Genomic DNA, 15,016 nt, shown 5'->3' with positions numbered 1-15,016 from the left:
CCTCGGGTGCAGTTGTCTGGCCCCGCCCTCACTGGTCATCCTGGGCTGGGCCAGGCGGGATATAAACCAGCGAGTGCTTCGGTGCCCTGCACTTGGAATATCTCCCAAGTCGGAGCTCACAGTCTTTGGACTTCTTTGCCCTGCCCCAGAGGTCGCCCTAGCAACCAGCATCTCAGCCAATCAGCACTCGGGACTGCTAGCACTGTGGGAGCTATGGAGGGTGAGTGCAGCCCACTAGGAGAACATTTGTCTCTTATCACAGTTCCTCTGAAGGAGGATGCAGAGGTTTGGCTTTGAGTTTTGTTCCTTGACTCAAACCAAAAAAGGGGAAGAGATTAGAGTCCCGGGACGCACCTTGACCAGTTTGGTAAAAGGGGAGCTTCTGTTACTACCCCAGACTCTTGGATCATCCTTCAGCCCACTTTCACTTCTGAGACTAGGTAGCAAAAATTCCAGTCAATGCACAAGTCGGAAACTGACCATCAGAGGCCACATCTGGCCCAATGCCCACCCTTGTTTGACCTGGTGGAATAAGTTGTTGACATTTACAATACAAAATAGGTGCCAGGCATGATGGTATGCCCTGTAATCCCAGGTACTCTGGAGCCTAAAGCATCAGGATCACAAGTTTGAAGCCAGCCTGGGCAATTTAGCAAGACCCTGTCCCAAGCCCGTGGGGGGGGGGGCGGGGAGTGATTTTATTTTAAAAAGTTTGGATGCCTAGTTTCTGGAGGGAAATCTAGCAACTGGGGGACTGGAGCTAGGAAAGCAGCTGCCTGGCTGCCTTTGGTTTGATAGAAACCAGACCCAACTCCTGGCTACAAGGCCCCAGAGACACTTTCCAGTATGACTCTTGGACTGGGCAAAACTGATTTGGTATTGGGTCCTTCTTAGTGATAGTTTCCCTATCTTGCAATCACTGGGGGTCCTTGGAGGTCACCACAATTCTGTCTGGTAGGCTGACTGGCCTCTAATGCATCCTTGACCAGCTGTGACACCTCCAGTGACTGCTAGAGGACCTCCTTCAGAGAATGGACAGCACTAGGATTTATTTAGAAAGCATTTCCTCAAGTGGAGCAGTACTCCACCTTTTAATAATTTCTTTCTCTGAATCTAATGCTGCCTCTAAAGACACATGAATTCACTGAATCTCACCTTGCTAAAAGTAAGTGGGGAGGAGATTGTCAGTGCAGCTGACAATCTACAGTTGTGAGAATTTCTACAAAAGGGGCTGAGCTGCTGGTTGGAAGCCACACCTTGCATTGCTGGGAGAGTCAGCAGGGCAGGGCTTTGAAAAGCTGATAAGACTTCCAACATAAGGGTTAGTCAATGTTTCTCTCTATAGTAGCCCTCCTCCGATTTGTGGGAACATTCAAGACTCCCAGAGATGCTTGAAACCACAGATAGCACAGAACCCTGTGTATACTGGTTTTTATTTTTCCTATACCTCTATACCTATAATAAAGTTTATTTTATAAAGTCGGTACCATAAAAGAACACAGCAATAACTTTTTTTTTTTTTTTTGTACCAGGGATTGAACTCATTGGCACTCAACCACTGAGCCACATCCCTAGTCCTATTTTGAATTTTATTTAGAGACAGGGTCTCACTAAGTTCATTAGTGCCTTGCTTTTGCTGAAGCTGGCTTTGAATTTGCACGCGATCTCTGCCTCAGCCTCTGGAGCAGCTGGGATCATAGGCCTTTGCCACCATGCCTGGCTTAGAGCAATAACTATTAATAAAATAGAACAATATGCTCTAATAAAAGTTACTTAAAACCTATGCTATTTATTTCTGGAATTTTCCATTTAACACTTTGGACTTCAGTTGACCAAGAAAGTAAAACCATGGATTAGGGGGCTCTACTGTACTTCATTCTTCAGCTGCCCTAAGACCCAGACACCCCCTCCTCCAAATAAAGCAAGAACTATTTTCTGATTTTTCAGTCCTATAGTATGTTCTATATGTGTAACAAACACAAAAAGAGGGGGAAGGGAAATGGGAAGATTTGGATCTTGTATAACTGGTTTTAGCTTTACCCAGCCAACTAAATCTTGAAGTTGACCAAGTATACAGAGTATTTGTTTGAAACGAGTTATCAGATTCACACCCACATTCTCTCCAGGAGTCAAATGAGGAGAGCAGGTGCAAAATGCCCAAAACTAATTTGAGGACCTGGCCTTATTACATTTCTAGTAGGTTTTTAAAAATTGCTTATTCTTTCTGCAAAAAAAAAAAAACATGTGGGTAATGAATCTTTCACTGGTAACAATCCTCTCCATTCAAATAATTAACTACAATCTCGTTCCTTCTCTGCCACTCTTCTTGCTATTAAGTTCTGTTGCGTTGTCCAGGCACAGTGGCACACGCCTATAATCCCAGCAGCTCTGGAGGCTGAGGCAGGAGGATCACGAGTTCAAAGCCAGCCTCAGCGAAAGCGAGGTGCTAAGCAACTCAATGAGACACTGTCTCTAAATAAAACACAAAATAGGGCAGGGGATGTGGCTCAGTGTTTGAGTGCCCCTGAGTTAAATCCCTGGTACCCAAAAACAAAAACAAACAAGTTCTGTTGTGTTGATCATTAAGGAAACCATGCAGTTTGAGAATATAATTGGATTTAGAAGATTAGTAAAAGCTCTAGATTTCAGATTGGCTTGAGGGTCAAGACAGTGTACCAGTAGGAATGTTAGAGAAATAGATGATAACAGAGTTCAGCTCCCACAGGGATAGTCCAGATAACTTTTGCCACCAGAATTTAAGCTCTATGAAGAGAAGGATTTCCATCTATTTGGAATACTGTTGTATCCCAGCTGTCTGTAACATGCCTGGTGCTTAGCAGGTGCACAATAAGTAAGGAGAGGCAGAGAGATTGGTTTGTGAGAACATTATCATTTCAGGGGCAGAAAGAAAAGTTGACTGGTATTGGCTTAAGGGTGGAAATAAGAGACAGGTAGAGGAGAAGGAACAAGAGTTTTCATGGCCCATGGAGAAGTCAGGATGAATCAGTATATATTTCATAGAGAGCAAGATTTTGTGGTGTAAAGACAGAGCTTAATAATAAGGATGTGCTAGGTGCTGGGAATGTGGGGACTCAATGGGAAAGCACATAGTAAATCTCCTGTTTTACTCTTTCTTTAAATTTGTTCTAATTAGTTATATCCTGATTTACTCTTTACTTCTGATGATTGTGTTAATTGCAAATTAATGGTCCCTTAGTTACCTATTCAGAACCATTGACCCCTTTTCTATGGAATTTCTTTGGGGAATCTATGTATTCCAAGGACTGTACTTTTGTAGGATTTATTTATTCCAATTTGTTTCTTGACTTACTTTGTCAGTTGGTTGGTTTTGAGATGGTGTTTTGTTATGTTGCCCAGGCTGGCCTTGGTTCAAGAGATGCTCCTGGGGCTGGGGATGTGGCTCAAGTGGTAGCCCGCTCGCCTGGCATGTGTGCTGCCCGGGTTCGATCCTCAGCACCACATACAAACAAAGATGTTATGTCTGCCGATAACTAAAAAATAAATATTTAAAAAAAAAAAAAAAGAGATGCTCCTGCAGCTTCCTGAGTGCTGGGACTACAGGCATGCGTCACTGTACCTGGAACTTGCTTTACTCTTTAAAATTTTTTAAGGTTGCAGGCATGCCTGTAGCTCTTAGGTGGCAAGCTCCTAGGAAGAGTAAGAGATGGATATCTTGATTATTTTTTGTGAAGCAACTTTGTTTTCCTACTCAGGAAATGCTTAATGTCAATAAGAAGTCAACAGAATAAAAGCTGACAAAGCAATGTTTAGTAAGCATTGATAAGATGAATGCAAGGGTAAATAAAAAAGAAAATGCACATTTTAGCTTAATGTGATCCTATTTCTCCCAGTAATGTTAAATCCATGAACGGAAAAGACAGGGGGTCGGAATTTGTTGAGACATTCTCAGAGGTTCCTTTTCCCAGGCTGTCCAAAGCAGATAAATCACTTCTAAGCATTAAAAAAAATTGCTAAATGCATATTCCACTGAATCCTAAACAGTCTGAAATCTCAGGACCAAGCTTGGAAATCTTCATGTTTGGCACCTGGGCTCTGAAGTCTTTACTGAACTTAACCTGGGAGGTGCCTCCCATGCCAGGTGTGGTTAACAATTAAAGCAGAAATAAAACTGAAAAGCTTAAACATTCCTTTCTAGTTATTTAGTTATTTCTAGTTTTTCAAGCAGTACAATGAATTGCAGATGCTTTCTTGCCTAGTTCCATCTAAAGTTACCACTTGTATGAATCAGTAGGGCATGAAGTAGCGGCCCAGGTTATTCAGAGCAATTGTGGTAATAAAATTCCTTTCTTTGGTCTTCTCCTGATGCCCCACACATTGGTACTACTTGTGTTTAGATTTCTATTTTTACTTATTTATTATTTTTGGTACCAGGGATTGAACTCAGGGGCACTCAACCTCTCAGCCACATCCCCAGCCCTTTCTTATATTTTATTAGAGACAGGGTCTCACTGAATTGCTTAGTGCCTTGTCATTGCTGAGGCTGGCTTTGAACTTGCAATCCTCTTGCCTCAGCCCTCCGAGCTGCTGGGATTACAGGCATGCACCACCACGCCCAGCTATATTTTTACTTATTTTTTAAAAATAGTTTTAATTGTAGATGGACACAATACCTTTATTTAATTAATTAATTTATTTAATTTTATGTGGTGCTGAGGATCAAACCCAGTGCCTCACACGTGAATTGCAAGCACTCTACCACAGACCCACACCCCCAGCCCAATATATTTTTATTTTTTAAGTTAATCCAAGTTTACCCCATTTACTTTATGAACTTAATTTTTTTCTTTTATCTTCTGGGGATGGAACACAGGGCCTCATGCATGATAGGCAAGCACTCTACCTCAAAGCTTTGTACCCAGCCCTAAACTTGAGTAACTTGATTATTTTCTCATCCATAAAATGGGGATACTATTCTATCTACCTCATATGGTTGTGTCCTTGGTCCATTTTCTGCAGCCAGAACAGAATACCTGAGACTGGCTAACTTATAAAAAAAAAAAAATCAGAAATTTATTTCTCACAGTTCTGGAGGCTGGGAAGTCCAAGGTCAAGGTGCAGTCAGGTTTAGTTGTCTGGTAAGAGCCACATCCTTCCAGAAGAGAGCAACGTTGTGTCCTCACATGGTGGAAAGCAGTAGAAGAGCGAGCTGACCAAGCAGCTGCCGGAAATCTCCTTTATCAAGGCTAGTCCCATGGACAGGAAGGAGCCCTCTTGGCCCAATCACCTCTTAGAAGCCCTACCTCTTAAAATTCCAACATTGGCAACACCTGAATTTTGGAGGAGACCATTGTAAACATGGCAGGTTGTGATAACTGACAACTTCCCCTCTTACCAACATACTACAAATCCACATACATGAGTGGTTTTCCTCCCTTCTCTTTTTCTTTTAAATAAAAGATTCACATTAACTTGATTTTTTATGTTAATACTGTATTCTGGATATCTTTCCACATTCCTTTTTTTCTTCCTTTTTAGTGGTACATGGGGATTGAACCCAGGGTCTTGCGCATACTAGGCAAGCACTCTACCACTGAGTTGCACCCCCAATGCCTTTTTTTTTTTTTTGGTACTGGGGATGGAACACAGTGGGGCTCAACCACTAAAGCACATCTCCAGCCTTCTAAATTTTTTATTTAGCAACAGAGTCTTGCTGAGTTGCTTAGGGCCATGCTAAGTTGCTGAGGCTGGTTTTGAACTTGCAGTCCTCCTGCCTCAGCCTTCCCAGCTGCTGGGATTACAGGTGTGTGCCACCGTGCCCTGAATTTCTCATTACCAGCAAAATATTCTTTAATATGGATATAGCCACAGTTTATTCAAATGTCCCCCTTATAGACATCCAGGTTATATCCAGTTTTTGCCAATGAAAACAGTGGTGTAGTATACATACATCCTTGGTGAGCTAGATTCAGCCTGATTACTTTTCCAAAAGGTTGAGGTAACTCATATTCTCACCAGGAATGTGCTAGTTTTCCTACAATCTTAATAGCCTTCAATTTTATTTGACTTAATTTCTTCTTCTTTTTTTTTTTTCCAGTCTCTTGGGTAAATATATCTCATTTTGATTGGCTTTTCTTGGCAGGCCAGACAGAGAGCTTTTCATTTGTTTATTGCCATTTGCATTTCCTCCTCTGTGAATGGCTGTTCATATCCTTGACCCACTTTTCTCTAGCATCATCTCTCTTTTTTTCGTTTAGTCTTTGGGAGTTTAACTCCTTAAGATAAGAATTGCTGTTTTCTCCTGTTGACTTTGTTTCTGGTGCCTTCTGCTAACCCAATTTTTTATTTTTATGAGGCTTTCCCTTTCAAACTTTTCCTTCATGGCTTCTGAATTTCTTGTCTTTCTTTAAAAATATTCTGTGCTCTGAGGTTATACAAATTCACCCTTTCCTTCTCCACTATTTTAACAGTTTTATTTAAAAACATTTAGAGCTCCAAGCTGGATACAATGGCATATGCCTGTGATCCCAGCAACACAGGAAGCTGAGTGAGGAAGGAGGATTGCAAGTCCAAAGCCAGCCTCAACAACTTAGTGAATTCCCAAGCAACTTAGAGAGACCCTGTCTCCAAAATTTTTTTTAAAAAGCTGGGGAGGGGGGCGTGGTGCAAGGCGGGGAGGCCACTGGGTATGTGGCTCAGATTTATTATTAAATCAGCTGCTGATTTCTCACTGAATCAAAATGCCTCCTTTAGTCATTGTTTTTTGTTGTTATTGTTTGTTTGTTTGTTTGTTTATTTATTAGTTAAGAGTCCTGTATTCAATCCCTGGTACCAAAACCAAACAAAATAAATAAATAAACAAACAAATTAAAAAAAAAACCCAAACATTTAGCGCTTCAATCCACCTGAAATTATTGCCGAACGCAGTAAGTTTATGGGGTAACTGAAAACAAAACTATTTTATTGGGGAAGGGGATGTGGTTCAGTGGTAGAGAGCTTATTTAGCAAAAAAAGGCCCTAGTTTTGCTCCCCACACACACAAAGAAAAGTAGGCAAATACTGAGTGAATTTTCACTTATTCAGCACCTAGATCAAGAAATAGAAGCAGGGCGAAATGGCGCATGCCTGTAATCCCAGTGGCTCTGGAGGCTGACAGGAGGATGGTGAGTTCAAAGTCAGCCTCAGCAAAAGCAAGGCTCGAAGCAACTCAGTGTGACCCTGTCTCTAAATAAAATTCAGAATAGGTCTGGGGATGTGGCTCAGTGATGGAGTGCCCCTGAGTTCAACCCCAATACCAAAAAAAAAAAAAAAAAAAGTATGTCACCAGCACCCTGGAATTCCCACTGTGCCCTTCTATCACTGCCTGTTGACAAGGGTAACCACTCTACGGACTTCTAACACCTACATTAGTTTTCAGGGGGAACCATTTTATTTTCATGCAAGTGGCTAACTAAATACACCAATATCATTTATTTATTTATTAAATCAGCTGCTGATTTCTCACTGAATCAAAATGCCTCCTTTAGTAATTTTTTGTTTATTTATTTTTTAGTTGTAGTTGGACACAATACCTTTTTTTAATGTATTTTTATGTGGTGCTGAGGATTGAACCCAGGGCCTCGCACTTGCTAGGCAAGTGCTCTTCTGCTGTGCCACAACCCCAGCCCTGTTGTTGTCATTGTTGATTTTTAATTTTTTTTTTCTTCTGGGAATTGAACTCAGGTCCCAGACATGGGACACACACACACTATCCTGAGCTACACCCCTCGCCCCATTTGCTGCTACTTTTATTTCTGGCTGCAGGGGATGGTACTGTGATTTGAATGTTCTCACCAAGACTCATATTGAAATTTAATCCTCATCATAAGGTATTAAGTGGTGGGACCAGATGGAACTTTGGCCAGGTGGTTGGGTCATGAGGCGTCTGTCCTCACCAGTAGATTAAGCCATTCATGGACTAATGAATCAGTGGATTAATGGATTACTATGTGTCCACTATAAAAGCCAGTTTGGCTCTGTCTTTTTTTTTTTTTTTTTTTTAGAGAGAGTGAGAGAGGAGAGAGAGTGAGAGAGAGAGAGAGAATTTTTAATATTTATTTTTTAGTTCTCGGCGGACACAACATCTTTGTTGGTATGTGGTGCTGAGGATCGAACCCGGGCCGCACGCATGCCAGGCGAGCGCGCTACCGCTTGAGCCACATCCCCAGCCCTGGCTCTGTCTTGTCATGCATTGCCCTGCACCATTTTAGGACTCTGTAGAGAGTTCCTGCCAGCAAGAAGGCCTGCAATAGATGCAGCCCCTCGGCCTCCCAGCCACTAGAACTCTGAGCTGAATAAACCTCTTTCATAAATTACTCTCCATCTCAGACTGAGATGGATAGTAATAACCTAATGACCTCTTCCTTTATGGTCCCCTACTCCCCTACAGTTCAGGCTTTGCTGGTTGGTACAGGTAGAGCATATCTAATTAAAATCTGAAAACAGAAATGCTCCAAAATTTGAAACTTTGTTTTTGAGGGCCAACATGATGTTCAAAAAGCCTTGGGTTTTGGAGCCTTCTGGATTCTAATTTTGGGGAAGGGTGTCCAACTAATAAAGTCTAAGCAAATATTCCAAAACCTGAAAAACTCTGAAATCCGAAACAAGCATTTCAGATAAGGGATACTTACCCAGTAATGCTTTGTGTGTGTGTCTTAAGTAGTCAGAAGAGCCCTGATTGTACTGGCCCACTCCGAGAGGACATCCTTCAACTACGCCATGAAAGAGGCTGCTGCAGAGGTTCTAAAAAGGAATGGATGGGAGGTGGCCGAGTCCGACCTCTATGCCATGAACTTCAATCCCATCATTTCCAGAAACGACATCACAGGTAGGAGCTACCCCTCCCCCTTTAATTAGTTCTTTATGAAACCATTTGCCTGAGGACTCCCTGGACCAGCCTTGGGCCCTCCGGCCTCAGCCTCTCTTGTTCCTCTTGGCAGGTAAACTTAAGGATCCTGAGAAATTCCAGTATACTGTCGAATCTTGTCTAGCGTATAAAGAAGGCTGCCTGAGCCCAGATATTGTGGCTGAACAAAAGAAGCTGGAAGCTGCTGACCTTGTGATATTTCAGGTATAGTAGGGACAGGACATCAGAAGCATAATTGGGCACAGCAGTGCACATCTGTAATCCCAGCTACTCAGGAGGCTGAGGTAGGAGAATCCAAGTTTGAGTCCAGTGTGGGGAACTCAGTGAGACCCCATCGAAACAAAATAAAAAGGGCTGGAGTTAGAACACTTGCCTACCATGGGTAGTGACACTTTTGTTTTTTCCTAGACCTGTCACATAATTAGCTGTGGAAAATCGAACAGTCACTTACCCCACTTTGCTGCATTCTCTGTGAATAAAGGTGATTGCTTTATAGGTGCTATATAACACAGATCCATAGATACTGTGAACCTGGCTGTATTGCTCTTTGCACTTGGGAATGTGATAACAACAGATAAGCCTTCCATTTGTTTTCTCCAATATACCTAATCTTCCCTTCATTTAGTGGTTCCTGATAGACTCTCCCAAAATTTGCAATTCTCCCATCTCTTCATGAGAATCCCAAACAGGTTGCCTGGTGACTTCACTGCTGGTGTAGTTTCCCACCTCTGGCCCTGCTGGATGCGATCCTGCAGCACATTGTGGCTTTTCTTCTCCCCAAAGCCATCTCATTGTTTAGCAGACAACACTGGATGTATCTTCCCTGTCAGTATCTTCCCTGTAAGCCAGACTCCGTTCAATGACTTTGCTGTTACCAATTCCTACCTGCCCTTTGATACTGAGTATGGAGAGTACCTGGCTCTGGAAACCTCACAAGGAAGGTGGTGCTGGCTTAGTTTTCACAGTGATTCAGTCACTGTGAAACAACCAAACCTTAGAGTCCAAACTACCAAATAGCACTGAGGGTAGTGTAAATACTGCGGATTTGTGTATTTATTATAACAGTTTTATGAAAGATGTCAGGTGAAGTCTTATTTTGGCAAAATCAGTATACTATGGCAGTCTTTTTTTTGAGGGGGGACTGAGGATTGAACTCAGGGGCACTCAACCACTAAGCCACACCCCAGCCCTATTTTGTATTTTATTTAGAGACAGCAAGCCTCACTTTTTGCTGAGGCTGGCTTTGAACTCACAATCCTCCTGTCTCAGCCTCCCAAGCTGCTGGGATTACAGGTGTGTGCCACTGCGCCCGGCTAGCAGTCTTTTTCTTTTTAAGGTACTGGGGATTAAACTCAGGGGTACTTTGCCACTGGGCTACACCCTCAGCCCTTTTTCTTTTTTATTTTGAGAGAGGGTATTACTAAGTTGCTGAGACTGGCCTTGAACTTGTAATTCTCCAGCCTCAGCCTGAGTTACTAGGATTTCAGATGTGCACCACCACATTGCCTGGCTTATCTGACCTCTTGCCCTGACAAAAGCAGAGTAAGGAATATATAAGTATTTCTCTTTTTTAAAAAAAAAAAAAAAAAAAACATTTATTTTTTAGTTGTAGTTTGACACAATATCCTTACTTTATTTATGTGGTACTGAGAATGGAACCCAGGGCCTCGCATATGAGCCACAACCCCAGCCCTAAGTATTTCTTCTGATTCATGATTTAAATATATGATAACTTAGTTGGGCATGGTAGTGCATGCCTGTAATAAAATAAAAAGGGCCAGGGATGTGGCTCAGTGGTTCAATCCCTGATTTAAAAAAAAAACAAAAAACAAAGGACAAGACTTTCTCATGGGAATTTCCTGATAAATCTTATACTGACCATTTGTTTGCATTTTAGTGGTTTTGTTTATTCTAAATGATAGGATTTAGAATAGTCTAAAGGAACAGTCATATTTTTGGTACTACACCTATTAGTGTGAATTCTTGGGGAAATACTGATTTAGGCATCACACATTGAAACAAATCTTGTCTGAAATCCTTGCTATTTAGAGTTTGCTGCCAAGTGTGATTTCACAAAAATGAATCTTATTTGCATATGGCTTTATTCAGATCCAGCCAATATTTACATTTTTAAGCAAAAACCATAATGCCAAGTTGGCTGAGCAAGGACAATAATTTTCTTGTTATAATTCTATGAGTTTCCTGCTACCATATGTATTTATTTTTAAGTATTTATTTGTTTTGTGACAGGGGTCTGTCTCACTGTGTTGTCCAGGCTGGCCTCTAACTCCCTAGCTCAAGCAGTCCTCCCACATTAGCCTCCTGACCTACAAGCACACACCACTGAACCCTGCCAATTTTCTCTTTTCTTAAATGTGCTAACTCCTCCAGAGGAAATGACAAAAGCCAGCGCTCTGAGACTTCTTCTGTGTGGAACCTGGTTTGATCTCTTTGATGTCTTCTGTTCCCCAGTTTCCACTGCAGTGGTTTGGAGTCCCTGCCATACTGAAAGGCTGGTTTGAGCGAGTGTTGGTAGGAGAGTTTGCCTATACATATGCTGCCATGTATGACAAGGGGCCTTTCCGGGTAGGTGAATGGTTCTGAGTTTTCTAATAGCTGGATTCTGGGTGGATTCTATCCTGAGGCAAAACTCTGAGTACAACCAGACACTAAGGTCAGGCTCTAGGTCCTTTGGGAGAGATGCATGACTAGGCTTTTATGATGAAATGATGTTTGGAATTTGTTTTAAAATATTCCAGAAAAAAAGAGAGTTTAGGGGATTAAATAAAACCAAAATTGGGGAGGGTGTCTAGGGAAGAGACTCAGTGGTAGAGCTACTTGCCTAGCATGTGTGAGGCTGTGGGTGCAATCCCCAGTACTCCAAAAATGAGTAAATAATGTTTGTCTTCTTTTGAAGACCCAAATACTGCACAAGAAATATTTTGATACTTTTATGTGAAAGATCTTATCCTAATCCATGCCCAGCACTGTAGGGAGACAGATTAAAAACAACAAATAACTCCACTGAGGCAGCCAACACAGATTTTGGTGACTATTGACAGCTTTAATCTATGGTCACATGCAGGTGGGGGAAACCCTTGGCTTGCCCTGGTTATCTGTCTGTAGACCATCTAGGCTGGACCTTCTACAGAGTTATGCTGGGAGGGTCAGAGGAGCCAAAGTATGAAAGAGTACACACCATGAACAGGGTGGGCCTGTGTGGCCCCTTCCCTAGGGCTGACTCATTCATTTACTGTGACAGAGGAGGGGTGATGAGCTTGTTTTCTTTTTTTTTTCCACAGAATAAGAAGGCCATCCTTTCCATCACCACTGGTGGTAGTGGCTCCATGTACTCCCTTCATGGTGTCCACGGGGACATGAACATCATTCTCTGGCCAATTCAGGTATTTTGTTCTCAATGAACCTTCAGGGGAATTCATTAATGGAGCTTTCCATGGGTTCCAAAGCCTCCAGATAGTAGCTGAAGATAGATATGATGTGTGGAGATAAAAGTGTAGTAATAGCCGTATGTCATGGTGTATGCCTGTCATCCAGCTATTCAGGAGGCCCAAGCAGGAGGATCTCAAGTTCAAGGCCAGCTAGACAATACAGTGAGACCCATCTTAAAAAAAGAAAAAAGAAAAGAAAAAAAGCATGGCAGTGATTGAGAACTGCTGGCAATTCCCTTTAGGAACTTACCTGACTTTCCAGGCACCTGCGTTTATAGCTTGTACACACATGATCAAACATCATTCTCTCCTAACCAAGAACTAGTGCATATGAGCCGAGCCCAGAACCCTGGTTCTCTCTGGATGACTCACATGTCTCTCTAATCTTCCTGGCCTTTTCCAGGTTTCTTCTACAGTCTCACAAACTAAGAGAGCCTAGGACAATTTAAGAAATGATTCAGTCTAGCCTGTTTTAGAGATAAATAAAACTGAAGCCTGAGGTGGCTTTTTGATATCACTGGATTCTCAAGGTAATCTATTCCAAGAAAAGGGGTGGAGAGGAGAGCAAGTGAAGTGACCACCTGGAAGATAATTTATTACTACCCATCTTGTTTGTGGAGAGGTGGAGAAATGCACATCGGCAAGAGTCAGCAGCCAAGAAGCTGAAACTCTCCCTAATGTAATAGAATTTCCGGCACTTTTGGCAGAGGATCCAGGTTGGCACACTTTCAAGGTTTTATTCTTTTAAAGAGCATAGGTGAATAGGCTCAGATAGGTAACACCTAGATAGGGAGGGAAGAAGGTGAGAATATAATTATAATTCTCCAGGGCACCTCTGATCTCCTTACTGAAGTCTCACTGGGAAGCCCAGACCAAAGTTTGGTGTTTTTGTTTTTTGTTTTTAACTGTACAAACTGCATAGAATTGGTCTGTTACTTACCTCTGTGTTTCATGTTTCCCCAGAGTGGTACTCTGCATTTTTGTGGCTTCCAAGTCTTAGAACCACAACTGACATACAGCATTGGGCACCTTCCACCAGATGCCCGAGCTCAGGTCCTGGAAGGATGGAAGAAACGCCTGGAGAACATTTGGGATGAAACACCACTGTATTTTGCTCCAAGCAGCCTCTTTGACCTGGACTTCCAGACAGGATTTTTATTGAAAAAAGAGGTTCAAGATGAGCAGAAAAACAAGAAATTTGGCCTTTCTGTGGGCCATCACCTGGGCAAGTCCATTCCAACTGACAACCAGATCAAAGCCAGAAAATAAGATTCAATAAGACTTGATTTCTAGGATTTTTTTTCTTTTAGTTTCATGGATTGCTTTAGTTTTTAAGATTTAGATTTTTCTCTTTTTCCCCCACAAAGAATGAAAAGAAGAAATAGACTGCATTTAAAATAGACTGCATTTATATATTTTTTGGATCATCTTTCTATTATATGCAACTGATTCTTAATGGTTGTTATCATGACATATAACCAAAATATGATTAGGTGCCAGAAGCCACTTGGAATGTAGAGAGAAAAGTATAGATACATGGTAGATACTAGAAAATATTCTTTTTTTTTTTTTAAAGAGAGAGGAGGGAGGGAGAGAGAGAGAGAGAGAGAGAGAGAGAGAGAGAGAGAATTTTTTAATATTTATTTTTTAGTTTTCGGCGGACACAAACATCTTTGTTCGTATGTGGTGCTGAGGATCGAACCCGGGCCGCACGCATGCCAGGCGAGCGCACTACCGCTTGAGCCACATCCCCAGCCCTAGAAAATATTCTTTAAGGTCATATACACAATTTAATTCCCTTTTAAAGGGCTAAATGGCTAGATAACATCCAATTCTCTAAAGATAACTTTCTTTTAATTACCTCTCTGTGGTTTATGGCAGAAGGGAATTGCTTAGAGAAACAAATGACTGAATTCCTGTAGCCTAAGGGACTGAATTTGCTTACTAGTTAGCATTAGCTTGTTTATGATACATATTGGTTTCATTTACTTCACAGTGACTAATGCACCTCATGTATTACTCTTCCTTCAGCTTCTGTTTATATATAGTATACAGATTCGTTGAAATGAGTAGTTAATAAAAGTCTCTTCTTTACATCAATCTTCTAATTCAGTGTTTGCAGAAATCAGCATTTTCACAACCTACACCTACTCTGAGTGAATTTAAAAAAGGAAATAGTACCTTCAATAGTTAACAGTAGCCTTCCACCAAAAAAAACCCAAAATTTTATTTCTGATCTTTTAGACTTCCTAAAGGTTATTTTCTATGTTATTGCTAAAATTATGACTTTCTTTTGAAGGATATTTTTTGTTTTGTTTTGTCTTGGCACTGGGGATTGAACCCAGGGATGCTTACCACTGAGCTACATCCCGGCCACCTCCTCTTTTTTAAAAATTTTCTTTTTAGTTGTAGATTGACACAATACCTTTATTTTATTTATTTTTATGTGGTGCTGAGGATCAGACCCAGTGCCTCACATATGTTAAGTAAATGCTCCACCACTGAACTATAACCGTAGTCCTCCCCAGCCCTTTTTATTTTTTATTTATAGACAAGGTCTTACTAAATTGCTGAGGTTGGCCTTGAACTTGCAATTATCCTGCTTCAGCTTCCTCAGTAGCTGAGATTACAAGAAAATGTACCCCCACACCTACTAAAGATGTTTTTATCCTTGACTTTTGGG

The 15,016-nt window shown here is 41.5% G+C and overlaps 1 protein-coding gene across 3 annotated transcripts; it reads left to right on the top strand.

Moving 5' to 3' along the window:
* On the top strand, positions 1-14,433 carry Nqo1 (NAD(P)H quinone dehydrogenase 1). Of its 3 annotated transcripts, none has more exons than XM_005318377.4 (6): positions 6-220; positions 8,681-8,845; positions 8,958-9,088; positions 11,357-11,470; positions 12,187-12,288; positions 13,297-14,433. In XM_005318377.4, the coding sequence occupies exons 1-6, from the start codon at positions 214-216 to the stop codon at positions 13,600-13,602; spliced, it is 825 nt and encodes a 274-aa protein (XP_005318434.1). In that variant the 5' UTR covers positions 6-213; the 3' UTR covers positions 13,603-14,433. The 3 variants fall into 3 exon arrangements, with proteins under 3 accessions (XP_021576537.1, XP_005318434.1, XP_013221168.1); XM_013365714.4 differs by having other exon boundaries at positions 22-220; positions 8,678-8,845; XM_021720862.3 differs by lacking the exon at positions 11,357-11,470 and having other exon boundaries at positions 1-220; positions 8,678-8,845.
* Positions 14,434-15,016: the final 583 nt, after the last annotated feature.

The sequence above is a fragment of the Ictidomys tridecemlineatus genome, chromosome 15 (genome assembly GCF_052094955.1).
Source record: "Ictidomys tridecemlineatus isolate mIctTri1 chromosome 15, mIctTri1.hap1, whole genome shotgun sequence".
In the NCBI taxonomy this organism is placed as follows: domain Eukaryota; kingdom Metazoa; phylum Chordata; class Mammalia; order Rodentia; family Sciuridae; genus Ictidomys; species Ictidomys tridecemlineatus.
This window is presented reverse-complemented; position numbering and strand designations above follow the sequence as displayed.